The sequence below is a fragment of the Anomalospiza imberbis genome, chromosome Z (genome assembly GCF_031753505.1).
Source record: "Anomalospiza imberbis isolate Cuckoo-Finch-1a 21T00152 chromosome Z, ASM3175350v1, whole genome shotgun sequence".
In the NCBI taxonomy this organism is placed as follows: Eukaryota; Metazoa; Chordata; class Aves; order Passeriformes; family Viduidae; genus Anomalospiza; species Anomalospiza imberbis.
The window spans coordinates 21,841,122-21,868,064 of record NC_089721.1 but is presented as its reverse complement, the minus strand read 5'-3'; the positions used below and the strand labels follow the sequence as shown (position 1 = coordinate 21,868,064).

The 26,943-nt window shown below is 41.1% G+C and overlaps 2 protein-coding genes and 1 long non-coding RNA gene across 6 annotated transcripts in view; 1 reads left to right on the top strand and 2 right to left on the bottom strand.

The window, feature by feature from the left end:
* Positions 1-10,068, bottom strand: part of HOMER1 (homer scaffold protein 1) — an 89,084-nt gene extending 79,016 nt beyond the window's left edge. The window contains exon 1 of the mRNA XM_068176353.1: positions 8,943-10,068. Within this exon, the coding sequence (XP_068032454.1) occupies positions 8,943-8,947 (5 nt within the window). The 5' untranslated portion in view covers positions 8,948-10,068. The remainder of the gene's footprint in view (positions 1-8,942) is intronic.
* Positions 10,069-15,336: 5,268 nt separating this feature from the next.
* Positions 15,337-18,460, bottom strand: LOC137464879 (uncharacterized). Its single transcript, XR_010994460.1, has 3 exons — positions 18,223-18,460; positions 15,571-15,628; positions 15,337-15,416 (listed from the first exon to the last, which is right to left on the bottom strand). It is a non-coding gene; the product is annotated as an uncharacterized lncRNA (long non-coding RNA).
* A 6,311-nt stretch (positions 18,461-24,771) lies between these two features.
* Positions 24,772-26,943, top strand: part of TENT2 (terminal nucleotidyltransferase 2) — a 43,425-nt gene continuing 41,253 nt past the window's right edge. For 3 of the 4 annotated variants that reach the window (XM_068177013.1, XM_068177016.1, XM_068177015.1), the window contains exons 1-2: positions 24,772-24,922; positions 26,437-26,621. In XM_068177013.1, coding sequence (XP_068033114.1) covers positions 26,461-26,621 — 161 coding nt within the window. In that variant the 5' untranslated portion in view covers positions 24,772-24,922; positions 26,437-26,460. Of the gene's footprint in view, positions 24,923-26,429; positions 26,622-26,943 lie in introns of all 4 variants that reach the window. The other variant, XM_068177014.1, reaches the window with a different exon arrangement.

Below are 26,943 nucleotides of genomic sequence, written 5' to 3'. Positions count from 1 at the left end.
ACCCCAAGATAGCAGGTGGGCGTCAGGGCTTCACTCAGATGAAAATGATTTTTAAAAATCATGTCTCAGAACACTGCTTAGCATTTTGACAAACTGAGAAAAAAAAAAAATGGATACCATACAGTTGGTGTAGAAGTTTTAGCTCCAATTGCCTACTTTAGAGGCCTATATTTACCAGCTCAATAAAAATATTCAGCAATAAATGCATGCTACTACAGTTAAGAAGCATCTAATCAAAGAGCAAGAACAGTGTTTGTTAAGAGCTTGTTATTTTAGCATGACTTTTTTTTTAATGAACAATTTTCCTTACATGGTACCTGAATTAACTGGTAGGGTTCCATGCCTTCAAAGCCTATGTGTGAAACAAGAACTAGAAAAGCCTCCCTCATCCCCTCCTGTGCATAAGTATCAGAACAGATATTAAATATAAGAAACCAAGCCCCAGTGTTTCTGTATCCATGAAATAAACAGTAGCCAAAACCGAGCAGGTTCATTAGCTACTTACAGAATGTTTGCATTGCAAAGTCAGTTTTAAAGAAAGCTGCATTTAAAAACATTTTATAGCTGTATGCTAAACATGGTGTAGTCTTCCCAAACTGGAGCACTTAGGTGTTCCCATGGTTATGTCCAAAAGAGGCTTAAATGAAGCATCAAATACTAGTCCATGTAGCAGAAACTGCCGGTTCCTACTCACTAACAAGTTTTGAGTTTACAAACAGACTGGTTAATATAGTAAATAGAATGCCATGAGCAGGAAGTACTCATACCATATTTAATTGCAAGAATTTTTCCAGTGTTACAAGCAAATGAAGAGTAAGACTTCTTCAGAAAGACGAACAGCATAGATATAAGAAAAATAATCTAAGGTTCCCTGAGTAAGCAAAGTCTTGGGTTTTACAAAAACATTAGCCAGTGGCAGAAGTACAAAGACAAAAAGACAAACATGATGGTGGAGCAGAAGGTAACCTTTACAAGATTTAGATATGAATTCTATCTGTAAATGCTGACTTAGTGCAAGTGATCTGAGGAGTACCATGTCCATCTTTGAGCACTCAAGACCAGCAGTATCCTTTGAAAGCTGGATTTGCCCTTGCTACGGAGAAGAAGAAAAGGACTCTTTAAATATATTTTAATGTCAAGTAAAATTGTTCCTTGTAAGAACAATTAGAGAAGAAGAAAATTGTCTTTCTTTGTCTAGGAACTTCACCCCAGAACAATATTAATTCTCCAGTTCTGCTAACAATAAAAGTGGCATATTGAAAAGGACCCTATAATACTCTTCATCATTTCATCCCAGTAACATAACTACTCTAGCTTTTGTTGCAGTCTGATTTTAAAAACTGTAATTAATGTGGACAAAAGAGGAAGTTGTGTTGTTTTTTTTTTTTTAATTTCTATGTCACATTTAAGCTCACCAAATACATAAGTCTCGGTAAAAACTACTTCAGATTTTGAGTGGCCCACTAAGATCTGTTGTAAGAGACATGGGCAGCATTTACATTCAGATATGAGGTTATCTTAGGGGATCTAGTGTTCAGTGCTGATTTCACAAAATTCAGCCAAAATGGACCATTCTTCATTTCAGCACTGGTGTCTTTTATGAAAACTTCTCAAAAATCCTTTGAGTTTTACTATCATATGTAGCCAGACATACTATCTGAGCTCTGCATTACTTCTGAGAACCATGAGTACCTAGGACTCTAATCGGCAGGATACCTTCTATTCCCTAACACTGCTAATTGTTTCCTGGTAAAAATCAGTTCCTCCACATGTCTAGATGTAGAAAAGGGACTTACACTCAAACACTTGGAAATCAGTATCCAGAAGATGCAATTAAGTTATATCCAACAGAAGTGTTCCTGTCTAATTGCAGGCTAACTCTTTTAGTCACACACAGTCTGTGAAAAACCCAAGTAGTTCAAAAGCAAGGGTTAATGCAAATTATCTGAATATCTGCTTAGGACCCCAGTTTACTGCATACAGCCATTTGACAACAGAGATACACAGCACATATTACTGCATATGCTTATATTTGTTAGCATGAGAAGTACCCTAAGATACCTGCCATGGCTGTGTACTCCACAATAAGTCACAGTGGCGAAAACACTGTTTTCTCCAATATCACACAATACATTCTTTTAGAATTTTGTACAGACAAGCCAGGGCTAGCAGTCTGTTGGAAATGAACAGGCCTAAGAAGTAGGCCTAAGAATTGTGAGAATACATGTCAAAGATGATTTGTTTCATTAACACTTCACTGTAAAGTGTTGACCATTTAAAGCTTATTCTTCAGTTTTCAAAACTCAGGGAAGATCTCATCATATGTCCTATTATAAGAAGAGCTTCAAGATTAACCATGGATCCAAGACTATAGCATACTATTTACACAATTAGTAATTTAAAAGCACTTTAAAAAACCAAATTCTATACCCAGCAATATAACCTATTATTGTTTGGGCTTAGTGAGTTTGTTTGTTTGGGTTTGGCTGTGGAGCTGTTTTGTTTTACTACAAAATACACTATTCTAAAGGGAAAAAAATACCATTTCTCAGTAAGCTGAGATTCAACTTAGTGGACAGTCACAAAAAACCTTTCCAGACCTGAGTTTCAAAAGTGAGGAGCAAAGTTCAACAGGGATAGGTCTGAGTTCAGACCTTTTCTTCCCACCAGGGTAAACAGACACTCTAGTAAAAGGTAGGTCTATCCCACCTGCAGTCACCCTTCCTTTCTGCACACACGTGTATTTCTAGTAAGCTAGGTTACAGTACTGACATAGCTCACTGCACAAACATTGGTGCTGTAGCAGGCAAGCGGAAGAAGCAGTGCTTGCCTTTTGTGGTTCCCACCATTTGGTGGCAAGATCTGTGAAAAATTAATAATCAGGATGTTTGCAAAGAGCACAACCACAAACATCAACAAAACAGTGCCTGTGAATCATTTGCATGTATGTGAAGGAAGAAGAAGAACCTGAGAGGAGCTATGTATTTCAAGTCCTCCCCTCCCATTACAGTAAACGAGTGATGCAGTCTGCTAAAGTTACCTAACTTGATAATCAGAAACTAAAAAACCATAAATCATTACTATTTACTGGAAATGTCAATATATGTTTGTATCTGGCAAACCAGCATCATCTATTGCATGTTTAAACAGTATTTTCCTAGACTAATTTTTTAACGATGACTGGTGTTCATCACTACTTGCCACCAAAGAAGTGTATCAGAGTGCAGTCTGTTGCCAGAAGCATGATTGTGATGCAGTTCCAGAAAATCAATATAGTATTGAAACACAGTTCCATTACTTCACCAAATGGAGTAATGCCACTATCAGGACTCTGTAGATAAAACAGAGCTCAACACTGCATAGTGCAAGGACCAGGTAGAATAAACTCACAACTCCCTCTAGCCTCTTCTCCCCTCTAGTATTTCTGTCCTGAACACAATACTAGTTTTGGTGGATCTCACATGGCTGAGCCTTGGGAAATATAAAAAATTTGAAACAGAATGGAGAAAAGAAGTCTACTATCAAAACTGGATATAAAATGGGATCTTTCATAATGCAATGCTTTCAACACCCATTACACCTTACCTTTAAGACTGAATATATCTGAAAAAGCTTTGCAGGACAAACAGAACAAAACCTTAAACTAGAAAGCATGCTCTTCAAATTTTTTTTTTTTTTTACAGAAAGCTGTCACCTAAGCAGGGCTTTTAAACAGGGCATTTAAATACATGGTTCATGGTATCTTTAAAATAGAAGAAAAAAAAAAAAAAGAAGAGGGGGACTCTGGGGTTTTTTCACTTTAAGTAACACAGAATACTTAGTTTCTTTGTTCACTGTCACAATTAACTGTTACTAACACTATAACCACACACATGGGGAAGCCTGAGAGTCTTCTCTAGTGCAAAACTGTCTCAGCTAGGAAGTGCACATTGGTAAAACACAGGCATATATACATATACTCATGCAAGGTCCATTCCAGACCTAGTTGCAGCCTGCCTGGGTATGAACACACCCACACTAGTTTCCTTGCTAAGCACCTCTTAACTTTTAACCTCTGGACTAGCAGAGACCTTGGTCCTTGGTAATTATTTTAGGCCTCAACAGCTTCCAAATTACAGACATCTAAAGGAGAAGAAAAACTAAGTTGTAGTCTGGTTGAAGTATCTGCATTGTTTATATGGTTTGGAATACCTTAGAAAACCATAGCTTCAACTAAAACAATGTCTGAGGCACCTATACCAATGAGAAGCTACCAGTAAATTAGTGTTACATTATATGATAATGAGCTTCTCTGAAGTATACCAGTGCATAGACAAAGATGTGAAAGGCAATGACTTAAAGAGTGATTAGCTAAGTGATTAGCCTTTAATCAAATTATAGTTTTATGACACAACCATAAAAAAAATGTTTTGCAACAAAAACTCCCATAAAAGTGATATCTAAATTCAGCTTAAAACTTTTACTAACTAGCAGACAAAAATACTCTGCTCAGTTCTAGTTAAGTGTCATTGTCTTCCCTGATAAGAAGTGCTGACCTGTTACAGAATTATAAGACATTGCAATCTCTGTAGCTCCAAGACTGTGTATTTCCTTAGATATTGGCTCAACAGCTAGTTGAGTCCTGAAAAGATAATGGTAACTGTGGTAGAGCAAACACTGTTATGGGAAAAAGGAATCACAAGTACACACATAACACACACACACACACACATCTGATGCTTGCCCTGAGAGTAAAAATAATGAGAATAAATACTGGGAATAAAAATGAGAATAATACTGAGAATAAAAATAATCTCAACATGATGAATCAGAAGGACTTAAATGTTTCTTTTCAGCAGAACTAGTTTTCCAAAAAGGGTGGCCTATAAAATCTTAATAATGCATGGAAGTACCAAAACAGATCAATTGCAACCTTAATTCATTACAAATACCTTCACTAGATCAACAATCATCCTCTCATGATGCTCAGGACAGTCATTTATGTTTTACCAGGCCAGAAGATCTGTTTCAGATTTCTCATGCTTGTTTTGAAGTCATAAAGTGACTGTGACAGAATATAATTCAAGCAAGGTAGAGGTCTACACATACTGTTCTCTGAAAAGTAATTTATTAACCATTTCAGGCTGACTTACATGCAGTCTGTTTTGGTATTTATACATTACTAAATCTTAATCAAGTTTTTTTTATCTGTAGACCTTGTTATACTCTCCATTCTGCTACAGAAGATAGCATAAACTACTCTGCTGCCATTGCTTTCACACAATAAGCATCTCATTTTACCCCTGAGAAAGCAAGACGGCTAGGAATTACAGTAACACTGAACTACTGCCAAGAAGCTCACCTTCTGCTCTATCTGAAGTATTTCTGTGGAGCACAGCTGATACAAGTGTTGCTAAAACAAAGTCTGGAGAAAGCTACCATTAAGTCTTGTGGGAGGAAAACAGGTTAAAGAATTTGAGTCTGGACAAATTCAATGATCAATAATACTTCTGGGTCCCAACAGCTTTACAGTGTTCATGCCTTGTTACCCAGATACAGAAAGCAAACTGAAACATTTCAGGACAAAACTGTAGTTTGTCCTGTTTAAAGAAATGTGTTTTACTAACTGCAAGTACTTCAAATAGTGTAAGATCTAGGAGTGGATCAGCCAGTTGCAGACTACCGAAAATTAAAACACTTATTTCTAGGCAAGTGCAGCACTAACAAGTATACCCTAAAATATTAATCTTTCTCAATATTCTCCAGTCAACTTAAGAACCCTAGTATTCTAATTCTGCTATCTCAAATTGACACATATCATAACAACCTTTACAAGGATAACATACTAAATATAGTCCAACAAAACTGAAGATGAAGCCTTTATAAAGACACCTTGATTAACATGACACGACAGAAATGAGTACATCTTCCAGAAGCTTTTACCTTGTAATTCCTTAAAATTCAGTATGAATGATGGGAAAAGCAAGTAGCTAATTTAGATATTTATCCACAGCCATCATGTAAAGGCCATCATATGAAGTAGTTATGGAGAGACTACGCATCAATAAATTAGGAATTAATACTAGATATTCTGTTTAATAGGACATCAATTTATGCATCCCTACCAGAATTCACAGTTGTGCAGCTTCCCCATTGTGTCTGTAATGAAATGTATTCATTCCAGCCTAAACAACAACTGCATCACTGTCTCTACTTCCCCTGCCCACAGATCGAAGTACAAGCAGTACCAATAACAAGAAAAATATAGCAACGGTTCCAACTTGAAACACAATACTTACCTGGCCAATGCATACAACAGCCTAAACTGCCAATAGAAATCCTGACTATGCTTCAGAGCTGTTATTTGAGGATTTTTAATGCAGATTTCTGCTCAAAGAAGACTGTGCAATACTGACAATGAACACATGAATACATGTTATCAACTAGGACAGAACAAAAAATCCATGTTTCTCTATTAAATAATACTATATTTTATGTGGTCAATCCAACAAAAGGTTGTCCACAATGGTTATATCGCTCAACAGTAACTATTGATAAGAATTTTTTTATGCAACTGGAATGAGGAATTGGGAGAAGTGAGACAGACTGGCAGATAGAGAAACAAGAAAGGACATCCTGTGTGTCTGGCTGATATAATCCACAGGGCTCGATACACTTACCTTCTGTGAGACAAAAGACATGCACAGACATACAGGATACAGAAATAGAAATTGTCCTGAACTACTCTAAATTTCTCTAGTTTCAAGTTTCCCAAAAAAATGTTTAATAGCAGCACTGGCCCAAAGCCCAGTCACTCACCAGTTGGTTTCCACCACACACTCAAAGCATAATTACCTGGCTTGCCTGATGGTATTGCACGTGCTGAACAGTCTGAACTACACCAGCAGAACAGCGAATTCTTCATTATATGTAATTACACTAAGAAAGCCCCTGGTGGTTTGGCAAGCTAACTTCCCTCCTCCAAGTTTTCTGTGTTCTAACCATTGAAATAGGTGAGCTCTTCACCAGCCAGGTACTACAAGATCAGTTTACAAGCTGACACAGCATACCAGTAGTCATTAAATACTGCATATAATTCACAGACCATCATGTGACCCAGGTACATTGAATTGCCAGTGATTTTGCCACTTGCTTCTAGAATGCTCAGTTTTTAGACCTTAGTATAGAGTATCAACTGTTGAATTAAAAGCCCGGTGCATCTTGGTGTAGAAATATTCTGAAATCCATGGGTACTTGCATCTAGAAATTAATTCAAAACAGCTATCAAATCAAGACCTCTGCTCTGAACAGTTACAGATGTCTGATACTTAACCATCGCTGCACTAAGTAGGTGCTGGCCCTGGCCTGGGTGTGCTCACTCAGATTTAGAGAGATACGGGCTTATCAGTAACACATTCCTACATTTCAGGGTTTGTCCTCCTTGTTAGAAGATGGTCTGCAAAGGAATTCTATATTGCAATACCCAAAGCATACTGTCTAAAATGTCTTTAAAATATTTGCTAGCAAATTTAGCGCTCTTGACCTTAATGTGCCAAAATACTACTCAAGTCATTGCACCAACAACTGCATTTTTTAAGATTTTTTAATTCTCTACAGATAGGGATTTGTAGTGTTTATTAAGAAACTAGGAGAGGTGGAGTTCTGGAGACAAAATGTTTGCTCTTCTTCAACAGTTCAGTGGATTTGTAATACGATATGCTTAACCCAAATATCTACAAACATTAGTATTGATTTTAAATCAATGAGAAGATTTCCATTATTTTAATTTTATATAATCCTGTGTGTGATTAGCAATTTTAAGTATATATTCCAAAACAATTATCATATCATTTAGACTTTTGGCAGAAACATCAATTTCTTGAATATGTAGACAGCTGCAAGTCTGGGTTTATTCTGCTTAAAATTTTTAATGGAAGGGAAGACAACGGAAAAATAAAAACAAGCCTAAGGAGCAAGGAGTCATTCCTTCCTACATCTTGACCTGTGACCCCCAGTGATAGCACAGAGACAAGGATGCAGTTATCACCACACATGCAAGGAAGTTAATAAATTGAAGAATTCAAATGTCCTAAAGAGCTTGAAGAGACATCTGTAACTCCCATCATAATATGCCAATTTCACATCTGAATTCTTAAGTGACCAAAATACAAAGGACATGATTTGTAACTTTTGTAGACTGCCTCCACTTTGCAGTTTGCCAGATCATACCAGGTTTCTGTTGCTTTGGAACATGGTTTCCATGCCACTATCATTTGGAACATAGTTTCCATTCCACTATCAGACAAGCCTGGTAGTATGGATTATTTTTTTCAAATCACTACACAAATTCCTAAGGATATGACTGGAAAGTTTTCATAGGTATCTATGTCACATTTTTATCTACCAATTTGTATGAGATCTGACTAATTTTATAGATTTTATTCCTTCTAATTTCCTTAAGCTCTCAAGTGGATTCCCTAGTTTACTAGGGAACCTGCTGTGAAGCCGACTTCCTCAGAGCCTTCGGTTTATTAAGAAATTCCCACGTAGTTCGATATTCTCTGATGACTCCAGAAGAGTGAAAGCGAGCTTTCCCTGTTCTGGAATTTCACCCTAGCGCACTGAGTTAAAAGCACTCGTCTTCAGGACTGAACATCGCCTAATAACTCAGGAAAGGTTCTCACGGTGAGGAACTGGGAGCCGAGACGGCTCTTCCAGAATTCCGATGTGGCTACGGCGGAGACAAACCTCTGCAGATCGCGGTGCGCCCCTCACGGATCGCACGGCTCTCCCCTCACCGGGCTGATGCACGGCACCGACTGCAGTAGGATTCCTGCTGCTGGCGCACCCCGCCAGTGAGACCCCTCGACTCTGTCCGCATCCAGCAGCGCCCACAGCTCCGCGGGCGGCCGCTCCCACCCCCAGCCCCGGCACCAGCCCGGCGGCCCCCGCGACATCCTTACCCCATGGCGGCCGGCAGCGCCTGGCACCGGTGGTGCCGCGTCCCCGGGGCGCTCCTCGCCGCGCTGGCAGCTCCGCAGCCCCGTGGCGGCGAGGCCGCTGCTCTGAGCTCGCCGCAGCTGCCGGGGGCCGAGCGGGGCCACCCGCGCCTTAGGGAGCGCCCCCCGCGGGCCGGGCTCCCATGGCCACCGGCCCCGCCGGGCGCCCGCAGGCAGCGGCTCCGGCCCCCGGACAGGCGGCAGCGATGGCTTCGGGGGCGGACGAGTCCCCTCCTGCAGGCGAACGGGGAGGCGCTGGCCTTCTTCGCGAGGGTCTGGCGGCGGCTGCGGCGCTTCTCGCCGGGACGTGCGCGGCCGCGGAGGGCTCCGTGTGCCTCAGAGGCGGAGCGGGATGGGGCAGGCGGTGTGCACAGAGCCCCACGCCGACGCTCCCCCTAGCACCGCCGCCAGCAGCGTGGCGGGCACGGATGCATTTTCCCGAGAAGGCAGAGCGAGCCGTGGCACCGGCGCTGGCATCGGACTCCCGGCGAGAGGCCGCTACCTACGAGCTGCAGCCGCGCGTCGCCCGCGGGCACCGGGGCGCCGCGTTCCCCCGATCCGCCCGCCCGCCCACCCCCGGCTGCGGAGATGCGGGACACCGCTCCTCCTTCCCGCGGCGGCGGGCCCGCTCCTCGCCGTCACGCCTTCTTCTGCAGCGAGCGGGCGGGCATCGTCCTGGGGCGCGGCGGATCGGTCACTGACAGCGGGCGGCGGGAGGGACTGCCGCCGTCGAGGCCGCGCTGTTCTGCGGCGGGGCCGCGGGCTCAGCCCCGCCGGTGGGACGGAGGGAGGGAGCGATGACCGCCTCAGGCGGTGCCCAGCTGCTCCGGCGCCACCGAGCCGCTGCCTGTGCCTGCTCGCATCCCCCGCCTCCGCCTCACACCTCCGCCACCGCCCGCTCGTCCCCTCGCGGCGGGCAGGCGCAGCCGCCGCGCGGAGCGCGCACCTCCGACCCGCTCCTCCTTCCCGGGGAACGGGAAGGGAAGGGAAGGGAAAGGAAGGGAGGAGAAGAGCGGAGTGGAGCCGCACCCTGCCCTACAGCCCCGCGCCGCACGCAGCCAGCGCGCTCCTGCCCGCCGCAGCACCTGCCCGCTCTGCCTCCATCCTCCGCCCGGGGAGCTTTAAATAGAACACGTCACCGCGCTCCCCTACGCACCAACGTCACGCTCCGCTCCCGGCGCTGACGTCACCGGGGTGCGGAGGATGATGTCAGAGTGGTCCACGCCGCCGGAAGCTCTTCTATAATAGGGAACGGCTGCGGGGGGAGAGCGGAGCGGGGAGGGCTCGGGGTGCTGGCGGCGCCCGGGCCGCCTCCTCCCGCCCCCGGCCCCTGCGGCGCCGTCTCCGCGGCAACGCCGCGCCCAGCGGCTCGGCGGGGAGAGCCGGTGTCACGGAGTCACGGGCGAAGGCGGTGCGGAGCCCTCTCCGGAGCGTGGCTACTGCAACTTCCCAGCCCTCCGCCTTGCCAGAACACAGGCCCGCGTCCCCATGCTCTGCAGACGCTCTGCAGACACTTAACACAGACAGCGTTACCGGAAGAACGGGGAAGAAACACCGCAGCCGTTCTAAAATTGTCCCCCCAAAAACGTATATTCCTGCACATCCACGCTATTACTGTGGAAAGAAAGAGCCAGCACTGTAAGCTGGATAGGACCTACAATATTTGGCTGAGTTCTTCAGATGTGCCATGCAAACAGCAAGCTTCTAATCCATCACAGTTGTCCAAGTTCCAGCACCATGTACTATCTTGCAGGGATATACCTCATCTAAAGTTCTGCAAATACATCTATTAACTCCCTGAGATTCCCTCAATTTGTAAACATTAGATTTAACTACTCCAGTACACTGTCAGTGGCATTGGGATGCCCCAGGTGGAACATGCTCCTTGCTAGGCTGTCTTTCAGCATTTTTGTGGTATTTTCTGCTTAAGTGAGGTTGTAGCTACCAGTGGCATATTAAACTACAATGAGCATAAGAGGAAGATATTGATACTATACTAGATACCAATCTCCACATAAAAATTAAAGAAGCCTAGAATATAACCAGTGTGTGTTACAGAATTGTAAAGCATGACAAAACCAAACATGTTTAAAACTGTTGCTTTAACAAAGGGTTACTTGTCCTCTCATAGAACCTTTATTACTTGTGACCAAGTGTATTAAGAGGCTGGAATAAAAGACAGTTAGAGCATTACCTAACAATCTGATCTTCCTAGAGTCAGGCTGCACATTTCCAAAACTTATTTTAATTTACAGATGCATGTTTTACAGACTCATTTCAACATTTTGACCTCTAAAAGTAATCAGCTATGGGAAAGGCAAGGATGATAAATTAAATATCAAGGCAAATCTCCTCCAATCACAACCATAGGAAACCCAGCATGAATCATTACTATGGGAGTAGCAGCAAGGCATACTGCCTCACGAGGCAGAAAAGAACAGCTTCCTCAGTTGCCCATTTCTCATTTCCCACACACCACCTCATAAGATACAGTAAAGGTACTGAGCTAAAAAAAGTTCAGTCTGAGTGACAACTGCCTAAAGTTTGTTGTGTGCAATGCTCAGAACCTTCATAGTTATGATAATGGTGCGTTACTTCACTGGACTGCAATTGCTGTGGTTTGGCTTCACCTACTAGCTCTGAAATATGAAGTTCTATGTATTTTCCACTAAAAATCAAACTATGTGTGCAGGCTTCTATCATAAAAAGGAGGTACTCTGGTGTTGGGGTAGGGGGTGGGGGAAGATGGAGATCCACAACTATTCATTCTTCTATATGATTAGAGTGAAAAAGATCAAAATTAATGCCAACTAGGCAAGCATAAACAACAAGTAGCTTATATGTATGTGTCGTGGTTTGACATGGAAGTGAATTTTCTCAGGAAGTTGGTAGTTAAACTAATCAGTAGTCAAGTTTGGATATTGGCACCTGGAGTGACCACTGAAGGTATGGACACGCCTCTGAGAACACAGGGGGTTAAAAGCAAGAATTCCCAGGGGAGCTGTCTCTTTGGTTCTGGTCAGAGTGCAGTGCAGACCAGCCACGCGCTGGGTGTGGGAGGGGAAGCCATGTGGCCTGGGAGAGGTGAGCCAACGGGGCTGAAAGATTAGAACTGAGCCAGCTGCTTCGGACAGAAGGGTGGAGAGAAACAGAGATGCATTTGTCCCCCTCTCCCACCCACCAGAGGGAAAGAGACAAGGAGTTTGATGGCACCTGTAAATTTGCCGGCAGAGGAGTAGGAGAAGGGCGGGGGGGGGGGGGGGGGAAGATGCCCAGTCGTGGGAGTTGGCATTCTGGGCAGAGATTTCAGCTGTCTGGGGAGTCTGAACTTTTAACCCTATCCTGGGAAACAAAGGCTTTGTAAAATATTACTCCTCCTCGATTTGAAGTAGAAGAGAGACAGTCCAAGACCTGAGACACTAGAAGAAGAAATTTTTAGGTGGGGAGGAGATGATGGAGTAGCTTGTGACTGGACTTTTCTTGTTAGCCATAGACTGAACCAAATTCTCCAACAATAGAGATTGCATTTTAGGGGGATGCAGTGGTGAACCAAAGAGACCTGCTTCAGCAACTACCAACACAGGAATGGAGAGAACAGAGAAGAGCTGAGGAGGGTGTGGAGAGGCCCTCTGTCTTCAGGAAGAAGATGATCTCTGTTCTTGAGACCCTCGGCCCCAGGGGAGGAAGAAAATGAGGGGGACTGTGGTCCCAAGAGGAGATGCTGAACTGTTGTCTCTTTTAGTCCTTGGCAAAGCATCCTTAAAGGAGCCCTAGGAGCAGTCTGTCCATGCACGGTGGTGAGAGCACTGTGACATGGAAAGGAGAGTGTCACACTGGCAGATTTTCTCCAGGCAGTACCATGTGTGACATGGAAACACAGGAGGTGGCAACTGTGTTTTCTGGGGTGTTTATGGTGCAAGAGAGACTTCTCTCTCCTTTGAGGGACTGAGTATTGATTATCTGAAGGGTGGCAACTTGGTCAGGAATCCTAGGTGGTGTCTCACTGTGGTTTTGTTATTATGTTTGAGGGGGAGGAGGAGTGTTTTGGAGGGTCTTCATCCTAGATTTAGTGTGTGTGTCTTTTATAGTAGTAGTAATTTAATAAAGTATTTTTTTTCTTTTGTTATTAAGTTTGGGCCTGCTCTGCTCTGTTCCTGATCACATCTCACAACAATTATTTGAGAAGGTGCATTTTCATGGGAGCGCTGGCATTGCACCAGCATCAAACCATGACAGTATGTATTCACTGATGTCAAGTAGCTAGGAGTCTATATTCATTAGCTTTTAAAAGACTGAAATGATACTCTGCATGCAGTAATGGCAGGTCAACAGCAAGGAAACTAAGGCTTTAATTTCATATATGAGTAACTGTTGCATCAATTTTGTTCTTTCAGCTCAAGGTCACACACTAATGCAAATGCTTTAGTATTTCATTATGTTCACAGTATTTTGTTTAGATATCACAAAGATGATTCCATCTGTCTCTGCCTTTCATCTCGTTCACATATTTTTCGTGCATGAAGTATGCTTTTCTACAGCATGGGTACAAACCCAGAAATCCCCAAGAATTAAGATAAAAGAGAAAAAATATAAAAATAGACAAATTCACGCTGAACCCTGGGGTGAAGAATAGTGTGTTCACTTGAGAATCAGAGGTGTGAACAGAATCGTGGACGAAGAAACGTGGAATATCAATAATGTATTTAATGACTAGTGAAATAAATGCGCTGTATATTTCATGCCCTTCTATAAGTAATAAAATATGAGTACTGGGATGGATAAGATCTTGGGTAGGGGAACAGAACTGTAGAGACAAAGCTGTACTTCAAGTAAATCTGATTTTTTTTCATTCTTAATTCTTCATTTAAACAATTTTTATTTATTATTACATTTAAGTGCAGAAAGTCCACCTAATTGATTACTTCTCTTCCATATTTATTGGTACATTGCCTCCAGTTCTGACAGGTTTCTCTGAGATTTCAGCTTTGTCTCAATTACACCATTTTACAATCTTGATTAGTTTTCAGGTTCATTTTGTCGAGTTAACATTATTTGTCTTGTGGAAAAAGCCTCTCTTTATACTTGCCAACCTTACTGAAATCCCTTTTCTGTCTTGCCATTCCCCAAATTAATATATGATACAAAAGCATGGTGATCTATGTCAGCTAAGGCAGAACTGTACATACAAAGTAAGCAAGCCGGGTGATTAATCATAGATATTAACAAGGGAAATACACAATCACCTCATCTTGAAGACTGAAGTGATATAAAATAGAGAATTTTAACACCGATGACAAGATTTTTAACTCTAAGTTAGTTGCTTTGGGGTTTTTCCACTGGTATTTTAGAACACTTCTTTGTCTAGAGCACTTTGATGGAGGCAGTCTTGAGCATGCCTGGAAATCATCAGCAGCTCAGTGGCTGTTCCTTCACAAAAATACCAGGTAATGCCACAGTCAAATAAGAGACGGATGGCTTCAGGCAAGGCAAAGCACAGGGTGGTGCAGGAGAAAGAGTGTTATTTAGCAGAGTTGAAGTAGTATACTCCTGGCATGTATATTTGTAGCCAGCTACTGAGCTGCCAAACCCTATTCTGACACCCTTGCCCGGGATGGCCAACCAGATGGGGCAATATGTCGGAACCCAAAATGTTTTTCCGACATTTTCAAATATTCCTATGAGTCAGAGACCCTGGCAGACAGCTGGAGACAGCTGTGAGTTTAATTTTGAGCCATGGAATGAGTTACCAGCTCTGCAGGAAGAACAAGAAGTGACAAAAATCTAGAATTTACAGTAGATAAAGTAGAAGTAGTTATAAGTTGGAGGAGAGTATTTTTACATTATGTTCATGGGGGTTTTGACCGATGTACGGGGGGGTCAGGATTGGTACAGGGAGGGTATGAAAAATCCAACATGGAGGATTTGGGGTGTGACTTGTCCTTTTCCTCCTTCTTACCCTCCATCTTCTTGGTGATGTTGGCATCTTTTAATTGGGTTTTACTGAAAACACACTGTCCAACATAGGTGCTCGATATTGGTAGGAAATAGTAAACATGTAGTATGTAGCAGGTAGTATTTAATCTCTGTGCCTGCCCCTCAAGGTCAGATGCTCCCTTTCTGCCTTGCTGGACGCACCTCAGCAAGGGCACAGAGAGAATTGATAGATAAGAAATAGTAAACAACTGTTAAGAAGTCTGTGCCTTCTCTCGGCCAGCAGCCAAAGAGACAAGCTTCCTGATAATTTGAAATAAATCATCCAGAGACTGAATACTGTGGCTGCTGTGTCTTCCTTCGTCAGTGCAGGCCAGTGAAGGCCTTCTCCACCATCTCGGAGTCACCTCAGCACTAGAGGGACATCCGAGAGCAATACCTGTAAACTTGGCAGCAGTTACTGGTATCTCTGAAAGGAATGCTATTTTGAGTCTCTCAGTGGGATACCTGTAGAAGGGAAAAAAACCCAGATGGCTGTGGGCTGTGCTGTCTGAATCTCAAGCCTGCTATGTATCAGCATGGCCACTGCTCAAAGTCCTGGAAGAGCAGAACATCAAGAAGCACTAGGAAGGTCTGCATTTTGCCTAACTTTGCATGGTACCTGTTTTTTCTCCATGCAAAACCAGATCTGTACCACTTGATTGCACACTGGTTAGGAGCTACCATTCTGATGGAAAAGTCAGGGGAATCCCATTAAATTATATTAAGCAGGGAAAATATTTGAACTGCAATTGTTTTTTCAGGTCTAACTGACACACTCAAAACAAAGGAATTCTAGTTGCAGCAAAACCAGAAAGAAACTGTTAGAGGGTTGTTTAGGGAACCTTGGAGCAATTATGTGAGAATAGAAAACTAAAAATTGGCTTGTTTGGTTTATGAAAGTAAAATCCAATATGACATATTATTATGTTCTCCAAATATTTTGGCTGAGGTTAACACAAGCAAAGGAGCAAAGAGAGCTACTAAATAGCAAAAGAATTAACAAGTGTAAGTCTTCTATAAATGTTTTTTTTCTGGTACTCCAAAGGTTGTTGCTCCTCATGAGCAACAGGAGTAGCCTTCCTGAACAAGGATTGGGTGCAAAAGAAGCAATGACTGAAAAGTAATCACAGATGGCACCCATCTCTGACTCCATCTGGGAAAAGGTAGAGGTAACTAAGGATACAGACATCTTTGCTACAGCAGCTCACAGCCTGCAGGTACTACTTTCTCCTTGGCTCAGGGTTGGGGTATTACTGCTCCTCTCTTACATCAGCTATTTATTTCTGTTTGTTTGTACTGTTTGTTCAATACCAGATGAGTTAAAATTCTGCAATCCCTAAGGAAACCAAGGATGTTTATTTCCGTTGAAGGTGAGGGAGCCAGCACCTCACACTTGCCTCACTTCTTATCCATTGTTGGTATTTAGTATCTCCGTCCTTCTCCTACTCCTTTATATCTTCTTGTCCTCTTTTCTCCTGTCTAATCACAAATTTCTCTCCCCACACACATGATACTTTCAGTGAGTGGGATCACTTTTCTATCATTTTTCCTTGCAGGATCTGCATTTAATATATAAGTGGAGAAATGAGGGGAGGAGAGTAAATGTCATCCTCTTCCCTGAGCCCAAGGTTTTTGTCTGCATTTTCATCAGTCTAGAATAAACTTCACTATTACATCAGGTGGGCCTGGAGGGATTCTGGACCAATTTTACAGCCAGTGTTTTTTCTAATGGACTAGATGAAGAAACATAAGTGTTGCCTGATATTCAAGTAAATATGGTACTCTCAAACTAAGACTAGATTCGATTTTGAATGCAACTGTATGGCATAATTCCCTGAGATGCTTTATGGTCCAATATTTCTAACTCTATGCTGTTGCCAGTGAATGCTAATTTTCCAGCACCCACTTCCAACATTTCATTGTCTTGCCACCAGAAATGTATTGCACATCTCCTACACAGCTCTGTGGCAGTACACCCCTACTGGAATTTTTAAAATATACTGATCCCTGACTAATGCTTTTATTTCTTACTTAGGTTTATCAGTGGCTGTTATTTCCTCCAGTGCTTTTTCTGACCATACAGAAAGCAGAGTTTATGCCACTAGACTGATTAGGTCAACTTGTCATTTCTGTCTTATTACACCAAGTTTACCTAGAGACATCACTCAGTTTTGTTTTTGCAGTTTCAGCTGAAGATTGTTAAAATATTGTAAAATAATCACTGTGGTTTTTATGTGTGAGTAATGAGAGAGTATGTATGAGAAGGAGGGAGGAGTGGGGGAAAGATTTTTAGGGCGAAAGCCTTGAGGTTCCTAACATTCAACATTGGTGCATTCCTTGCATATCATTTGAGAATAGCCTATTAAAAGAAGACACAACTTCACATAAATCTGCCCCTTTATCTGGCAGATGCAGGAATTTTGAACTGGGCAAGAGAATATTGCCCAGTAGTAGCCCAATGCAAGCTTTGCAGAGGCTTGATACTGCTCACCAAGTTGTTGGGAAGGAAACTGGAGGAGAAGGAGCAAGAGCTTTGTCCTGTGAAGTACAAATCTGAACTTTTGCAGTTTGTGTTTGCAAAACACAAACTTTTTTATTTTATTTTCACACCTTGTTTAATAAATGTACCATTATACTGGTTAAATTGAACTATACTAAAGTTGCTGTTTTCAGTTTACCTCTTAGAGATTATTTGTGTTTTCTAAGATTTTGCTCTTCATGTGATAATACTTTGAAATGTGATGGCCACACTGTGCAATTCTAACTCAGAATATGTGCACTTTAATTCCTTGGACTAAAGTTAGCCATAATATTATTTTTCTAGATACACATCATATGGTCAACTTTGAGAGTGACAGATAGAGTCAGCCACAGTTAACATCTGATTTCTGATGTTGGCTGAGTAGCCAGTGCCATTAATATGCATTGTAAGTAGCACTCAATATAATTAGAATTCACATTAAAAAAAAAACACTTACATAGAGTTGGATAAAGAGGAAGTAATTTAAGCCATAGTATACTACATACCTAAAGGTGTAGAGTTAATGCTTCCATGGCAACTTTAATTCTGCATTGCCTGCCTTTAGTGATTTCAAAAGTTCAGCTTCACTCTTCCTTTAATATAGTATTTAATACTGAATATTTTCACCAATAGAAAGGTTATTCTGAAACCAGACATTTCTAGGACTCCTAATACTAACCCCAATTTGCACAGCAACAACTATAAATAATTCAGAAGAAACCGCACTAATACATACTGCACAACAAAGACTGAACTTGCCTTAAGCTGGTGTAATCTATTATCTATATGTGGTAGCCTCTTCATATATAAGGTGCTGGCAGCTCCCCTTTGGATCTCTGTGACACTGGCTGAAGAACTATCTGGCCTGAAAAACACCATATTAAAACTGAAGATGAGAAGGAATATGCCTGCAAATATAAAATTAGAAAAATATTTTATTTTAATTACAACTCATGAAAAAACATTAGCAAGTACACCTGGAAAACTGGTGGTGGTGGTAACAAATATAAGCAACAGTGTGGATTACTGTTTAAAATTGTTCCAATTTTGAACTTCTAACTTTTGCTTAGACTTCTGTAACTTGTTTCAGGAAGTGTGTATGGCACAGATATATGTGTCCATCTCTTGGCTACCTGCATTTTAACATGAGTGCCAACTTTTATGCCTTACTAGTAACATAAATGCTATTGGCTTGAGAGATAGGCACTTCATTTTCAGAGCCAAAGTACATAGGACCAGCTCTTTATAGGATGCTTTACTTAAATGGTTATTAAAAACTGTGTCTTCAGTTATTCCTATTATAAGGCTTCATAGAAAAGTTTTGAAGAAAACATCTATTTGCATCATATTGCAAAGTTTAAGGTAATCCTTGTTCTTGTTAACAAAAATGTTCTGATTTCTTGAGTAAAACTCCTAAACACAAGTACATTTTCTTTCAAAGCTTTTATGGTACAGGAAAATGTTACTCATTCATCTATGTCTATAATTATCTGAAGGATATCAAGACAATTGATTCAGGCTTTTCTCAGTGGTGCTAAGCAATACAACAAGAGGCAATGGGCAGACACTAATGCACAGGAAGTTCCACTTGGATATGAGGAAGAACTTCTTAACTGTGCAGTGACTGAGCACCGGAACAGATTGCCCAGAGAGGATGTGGAGTCTCCCTCACTGGAGATATTCAAGAACTGTCCAGACACAATCCTGTGAAATGTGCTCTGGGACAGCCCTGATAGAGCAGGGAGGTTGGACCACATGACCCACTGTGGTCCCTCCCAACCTGACCCATTCTGTAATTCTGCCAAATGTATTTGAAATTTGGCAAATTTTAGAATAGCTTTTGTGTAAGTAGACATGTAATACTCAAAATATTAATATCATTAGCAATCTGCTCCATGGGGGTAAGATTAAAATTAAGGAATTTCTTAGTTGATAGGTACATATCTTTGACAACAAAGCCATTATGTAAGGTTTTTTTTTTTCCTATAAAATGCTTCATCATTTACATCCAAATGATGAAATTTAGTTCTTAAACATGAACAAGCTCATGAATCAAAACTGGGCATTCAGGAGCATTTTCCACAAACAAGTAAGCAACCAAAACCAGAGGTAAAACCCCGAAAGACACAGTAAAGAAATATAACACAAGAGCATTTATGTTGGCCATCAATAGATAGCTCTTTCACCCTACTCAGCCTCTGGCATTACATTCAGAAGATGTTAGGAAAATAGAACCCAGGTAGGAAGTTATATTTTATTTACTAATCCACAGCAGGACCTTCCCAATTTGTTCAAGTCCCAGTATGCTATTGAGAACTCAAAAATTCTCAGTGCATGCTTAAATGTATCAAATTTAAAACAAATATAAAATAGAGATAATACTGACTTTATTAAATGCTTAATTCAGTATAGAAAAAAAAATTGTATATGTCTGTCTGGCAGTTTGGGGATGTTACTGTATGCATGAAGATAAGTTGATGGATATTGCCTCCAGATCCATTAACCTTAAACCAATTTCTCTCAACTACTTATAAAAACTGGGCAACTGTGGATTATCTACTAGACCTTTGTAGCAACAATAAAATTCTTATTAAAATCTTAACCCTCAGAAACAGACATATCAGGCATGCCTTTAAAAAACTTAACTGACTAGTCTAGGGCATGAAGAACATGAATATCATCCTAAGGGTACAACGGGCTAATACAAAACTGGAAAAAAAGCCCAGATTTCTAGATTTGTGCAGAATAAATTTGCTTTATCCACTGTTTTCAATCAAAATTCATGACCCTGTGTTTTAAGACATGTCTCACCTCATGCAAGAGAGAAAAGATAAAAATTTAGGAAAACGTAGACCTTCCTTTAAAACACTTGTATTTAAAGGAGTGTAATTACAAAATTTACAGAAACAAAGACTGAAGTAATAAAATTACTAGCAATTACTCATTAATCTAACCAGAGCAGAGCATTAACTGTGTACAACGATTAACTATCATCAAATGCATGTAGTACCTTTTAATCAGTAATCTAATGGTGCACTACAATACTCATCTGAAGAAGATACAGGGATAATTCATACATAGACATCCCAAATGAAGATAACTGTAAGTACATATTTTGCCATAAATCATTATTATAGATTTATTAAATCTCTATTTTATCTGGATTTTAAAATTTAAAGTTGGAATTCACAGATTCAACTGACATGTTTGCAGAGTTACATCACATTTTCATTGAGGACCTATGATATTAATTATATTTAATAAATTCTGTACTGTATATTATGTGATACCTATATGCATATAAAATTAGTATAGTGTATGTAATAAATACTTTAAAAGCACTGAAGAAATCATATAAAGCCATACATGAGCATCACTGAATCTGGCTGAAAGTTGAACATCAGTACAAGAATGCTGCATAGTGGGGAAAAAAGACTGCATTTGTGTAATTATTTATTAATTTTTTATTCAGTATTTTATTGTTAAACGTTTGACTCTTACTTTTAATACCTTTATACCTTTTCAATATTGTTTTCTAATGGACATCTAATTTATGTTCTTTGTATTATTATTAAAAACTTGTATTGTTCTCCTGTGGAAAGCTGCTTTTTTCCTGGTACATAAAATTTGTTTTAAATCTAAGTCTCTGGTTTGGCTTCAATCCCAGAATATCTTGATTTCTAAATGAAATTCAAAGCATTTTACATGGGTATCATGACTAAGAAACTTCAATCTTCACAGTGGATCCTGCATTGTATTAATCCCTGTTATACCATTTATTTCACCGTAGCTACATTTTTTATTTTAATATTTGTGCTATGTTTGGTCTCAGTACCAAATATGAAAAAGGGATACTTAGAATGAAGCTCTTTGTTGACACAAGTTTCAGTATTTCAGACCTGGTCCCAGAGACTAACAACATCATAAATGATCATATATTACAGGTGGTTTTGAAACAACAAAAAAAACATGTTTCAAGTAAGTTAAATAAATGAGTAGGGACAGAGTGTACATATACATGTTTTTCATCATTCTTAATGAGTGCAGTAGTATAGGTGCCCTTTAATAAGGCTGTTTGCTATGGTAAAGCACATTCTAACCACACACCTTGCCATACCTCCCATAGGCCTCCCATAGTACCAAGAGGCAAAGAAAAGTCTGTAGACTTTTCAAAGATTAAACAAAGGTTTCCATAGAGGAATTGACTTCTATTCTTCATTTTTTCCTTCTTGAACTACTGACAATTGAGATGCTTTGATCAAACTTTCCATCACTATTTACCTTCAGAGACTAACTAGCTAGAGCAGTTCAGCTCCAAAAGCTTCCGAAAATTGCAAAAAGCACTAAATAGGGACTTTTATGTTGCATAATGGTTTTCATTCTATGAGAGAGATTGCAGATGGCTCATCAGAGATCTCTTTGTCAATTACTTTTGGAAACCACTCTCTTTCCTGCATATCAGAACTAAGTATAATTTGTAGTTTATAGAGCTGACTTTAGACTCTGCCTCTATTACAGATCATAAATTTCTTTCATTGATTGCTCAGTTTCATGGCTGTTGTTCAAATAAATTAGTTTTACAAATAGTTATTTTACAACAAATATACCATTTTTATTCTAATGCAAGCATATTTTGAGGCAGAAATACAAGGCTAGTCCTAACACCATTCTGTTTGGGGGAGTCTGTTGTAATCACTAGTGCAAGTTCTCCAGTTCTTTGTTGTATAGTTGTTCAGTTGAGTATCTGTTGACCAACAGTCCGATTCCTACACTAAAACTAGAAGTAAGGTTTTGTATGTTTTTTCTAACAGAAAAGTATCTGTAAACTGTCTGAGATCACAGTCAGGATCAGGAAGAAAGACAGCACACATTGGAAAAATAGAACAGCTTTCAGCACATCAAAGCACAAAGATTTGTCTCAGAAGGCTGTTGGCAATTTGTAAAATGTCAGGTTATTTCAGGTGCCTCACTGAAATGTACAGCTAGGTTGACAAGTGAATACAGGCAAGACATGAGGGAAAAATGCTTAAGAGTTAACAGTCTGTGCCAAAAAAAAAAAAAAAAAGTTATTCACTGTCTCGATTGATGCAAACACAAAATCAGGGTGCCTTGTGCCAAGAAGCAGAGGAAAGGAAACCAGGAAAATACATAGCAACACAAGTTACTTCAATCAGTAAAGGCATTTCTATTTTTTTTTTATTTTCTTTCCTTTATTTTTTTCACTTTTGCTGTATAAAAAGATGTTGATTTTCAATAACCTGCTCTAAACACTGCCTGCTGCCAAGTATATTGATTGTGTTAGGTTAGATTTATCATAGACCCCATGGCAAATGTGAAAAACCTAGAAGCAGCACATGTTTTGATTAATGGATAGATGATGGCAAGAAAAGCAGTCAAACGTTCTGGAGAACACCATTGGGATGCGGCAGGTGGGGAACTGCAGCTATAAGGAGTTGTATCGCAGACTTCTAACAGTTAAGACACAAAGTTTCAGTCTTGAGCAGGAGGTAGAAAGTTTAGTCTTGATTACAAACAAACAGCACAGAAAGATTGTCATTATTTGATCCTGTCTTGCAACCAGTGCTACAAAGCCACTTCCTCACTTCCCCACTATCAAGATCTGTGACAGAATCAGAAGGGTAGAAGTTAGAAAGCATGGCTTGAGATACAGACAGTTTAATAGAAAAAGCAAAAGCTGTGCATGCAAGCAAAGCAAAATAAGGAGTTTATTCGCTGTTTCCCTGGACAGGCAGGTGTTCAGCCAGGAGAGCTGGACTCCATCACAAGTCACGGGTACTCAGGAAAACAAACAGTATAATTCCAAATGCCCCCTGTTCTTCCTTCTTCCTCCCAGTTTATATCCTGGGCATCATGTCACATGGTCTGGAATATCTATCTGGTCAGTTTCTGTCACTGTCCAGCTGTGTCTCATCCCAACCTCCCAAGCAGCCCCAGTCTGCTCACCAGAATAAAAAGTTCTTACAGGAAATTTCTTTGTAGCTGAACTTTGCTTTACATCTTCATTCCAAGTATGCCACTAGGATTTGTCTCTCATAAATGTAATGCTAACCACAAACAGACCCTTATATGAAGATTCCATGTCATAGCCAAGACAATAAAGTCCTTTCACAGCCCAAACTTTCCCTTGCCAGTCCATTTGCAGTCCCACTTCACTAGGCCCCTGTGTTTTGTCTCTTTCTTATCTGCTATGTCTGTCTCTGAGTAGCCAGAACCTTAAACCATAACAACTCCAGCTGTGGCCTGATCTCCACTGAGCAAGCCCTCAGGTAAGAATTTTGAAGCAGAGCAAGCTTTCAACTTACCCCTTTCCTCTCAAACATGGGTGCTTCAACAGTGTATTTATGCATGCACAAACTCAGTTTCAGTACTTGCTCGTACCAAGAGCTCACCTATGGTAAGTGTACTCTTCAAGAAGGAATCACATTAAAGAAGACATTGAGGTGATGGAATGTGTCAAGGGATGGGCAACAAGGCTGGTGAAAGGACTAGAAAATATGTCATATGAGGAACAGACAAGGGAGCTGGGTTTGTTTAGTCTCAAGAAGAGGAGGCTTAGGGGGCACCTTATCGCTCTCACAGCTCCCTGAAAGGAAGGTGCCAGGCGGGAGCTGGTCTCTCCTATGGTGCCTGCAGTACTACAGGAAATAGCCTTAAATTGAGACAGGGAACATTCAGATTATGTATTAATTTTTTTTTCTCTATTACTAGGGTGGTTAAGCATTGGAATAAATTGCCTAAGGAAGTAATTGAGTCACCTTGAGATGTCCTTGAGGTGTTTAGATCTGGGTGATAGTTTAGTAGATTAGACATTACAGTGGTAGTGCTGGATGGACGTTTGATGGACAGATTGCATGTATCTTAAAAGTCTCTTCCAACATTGATGATTCTATGATACTATGATTTTGCTTCTGACATCCTTCACGGGCAAGCATTTCAATATGTTTATGACCCCAGATTAATCCTAGCATGCCTATAATCCATGCTGGCCAAATCCTAGTATTTAGCCAAACACAATAGCTTGGACACAGTTCTGAACAGTAGCTCAATAACAGTCTGCCAGTAATTATTGAAAGCAAACCAGCGGCACCCTCGGGCCCTGCCAAGACCGGCTGCCAGCGGAGGGCCGCGATTGCCACAGCAGCCTTCCACCCACCCCCCACGGAAGCCACGGAAGCGCCCACCCCGCGTCCGGAGCCGCCCCGCGCATGCGTCCCTCCGCGCCGCTAAAGGGCGTGCGCGGCGGGAGGCGGCCGCGAAGTGCCGCGGGAACTGACGGAGCGAGCGCTTCCTGCGGCGGCCCGGCCGCTTCGTGCCGCATGCGGGCCCCTTCCTGCGGCGTCTCTGCATCCGGGGGACGGGACAGGGCTCAGCTGCAGAAACTGCTCTCCGCTGCCCGCCCCGCCTGCCTCCGCTCAGGCCCGGCGTGAGTGTCCTGTGGGGGTCCCGCGTGGACGTGGCAGGGAGAGGCGTCGGGGGGCCGGGCTCTGGCCCCAGGGGTGGCAGTGGGCCCGGACGCCTCTCCCAGCATGGGGGCGGGGGGCTGGCGAGCTTCCGTGCGCGCGGGCTTACCTGCGCGGTTCACTCTTGGGGCTCTGTGGGAGAAAATTGCTTGTTTGGAAACAGTGCCCGAAGGGACGAAGGTACCTGAACTGTAAGTTACGAAGCTTGTTTCGGAGAGCCTGGCAATTCCTGGCGAGGTAATCAGTGCTGAAATTCAAGGTGAAGGTCGTTGTGAGACAGCTGTGTTGCGGCATTGCTTTGTGTTGGGAAAGGTAACTCCTCCATTGCTTGTCTTGGTGTTTACAGCTTCAAAGACTAAACCGAACATGTGTTTCTTCCGCGCCTAACTCTTGAATTCTCATTCATCGTTCTGTTACTAGCTAATTGTATCTATAAACTGCTTATGTGTACCGTATGCTGTGGAGAGTGCCTGGTCTGCTTAGAGGGGAATGAGGCATGTTAACAGTTCTTCTGTCTACTAGAAATGGAAAAGTTTGGACAGCACATAAATGCTCATCCAGACTAAATGTCAAGTGACTTGTTATGCAATATGATGTCATTTCTTCGGCAGAACTGAAAGTGAACATCCAAATAGTAACTTTCATAATGCATAATGCTTCCCCTCACCTACCTCATCAAATAGGAAAAAAAAGAATTAAGAACTCTAATAGCTTTCTCTTAGAGCTAGTGCAGCAATGTGCACCTATTTACTATTCACTAATGTGGGTTGTTATCACAGGAAATAAGAAGCAAAGCCAAACCAAACTATATAAACTCCTTATTTTTAATTTTCTTATGCTCTGTCCTAATGCTGACTTTAGTGACAGTTGGCGCTATCTGGCTAGTTGTACCAGAATCAATTTTTAGTCAAAAAGATAGTAAACCTATATTTCTCTATGACAGAGTCTGTTCAGTAAAATAATACTATATATGGATGATAAAGCATGATTAGATTAGTTGCAATTGGTGTAATCATTTGTCTGCTTTTTTACATGTCATGTTTTGAAAAAATACTAACTTTATGGCATTATAGTTCATGATTAGCTGCATCTTCATGCTCTTATGATGTACTGAAGGGTTTCTTTCCATATATTGTGAACCTTATTGTGGAATGTTTCAAATATGAAACAAATTCCACTGTTACATGGTACTTTTCCCTGAGATGAAAACTGTTATATCTTGTGACATGTAATTTTTTCAACTTAAAATTGTGGGGGCCATATAAAAAATAACTTCTAAACATAAATAAAGTAAGCAATAATTATGCAATTTCAGAGTATGCAGTATTTTTATTCAGTGTCTAATACTGAAAGTAAGTCCTGTGATTAATTCTAGCTTAGTTGAATTTTTAAACCAAGAGCTTGAAAGGTAATGGTGTTTCTTTTTGCCCGATTTCAAATTTTTTTTTAATTTTTTTTTTTTTTTTTTTTTTTTAGATAAAAGGGTACATGTTCACTTCAACTAGAAATGAGCATGTTCCCAAATTCTTCCAACTTGGGTCGTCCACCCTTCCCTCCAAAATATCAACAACAGAGTACTTTTGTCACTAAACTTCCTCTAAATAGACCTCCAGCTCTTCTTTCTCACACGGAAATTGTCGTTCCTCCGTTTCATTTTCGCAGTGCACTGTAAGTACGGTAAGATTTGGTAGTAGGGGTTGGGTCTGAAAGAAATATTTCTTTATGGAGGATGGTTTCACTGTTTATAACATTGAATTGCAGTGAACTTCACAAAATGTGAAGATGTCATACAAATAAAAACTATATGATTTCTTTTACGGATCTGCAAATTTAAATGCTCACCTGTGATGAATAATGCATGAGATGTAATTGCACTGATTAGAGTTGTTAATCCACAATTCAGTTTTAAAGATCTTCAATCGTATTTGTTTACTGGGGAGAACAGGGAGGAGATGAGAAGGGGAAGAAGCGTTTAGTCTTGGTTTTATAT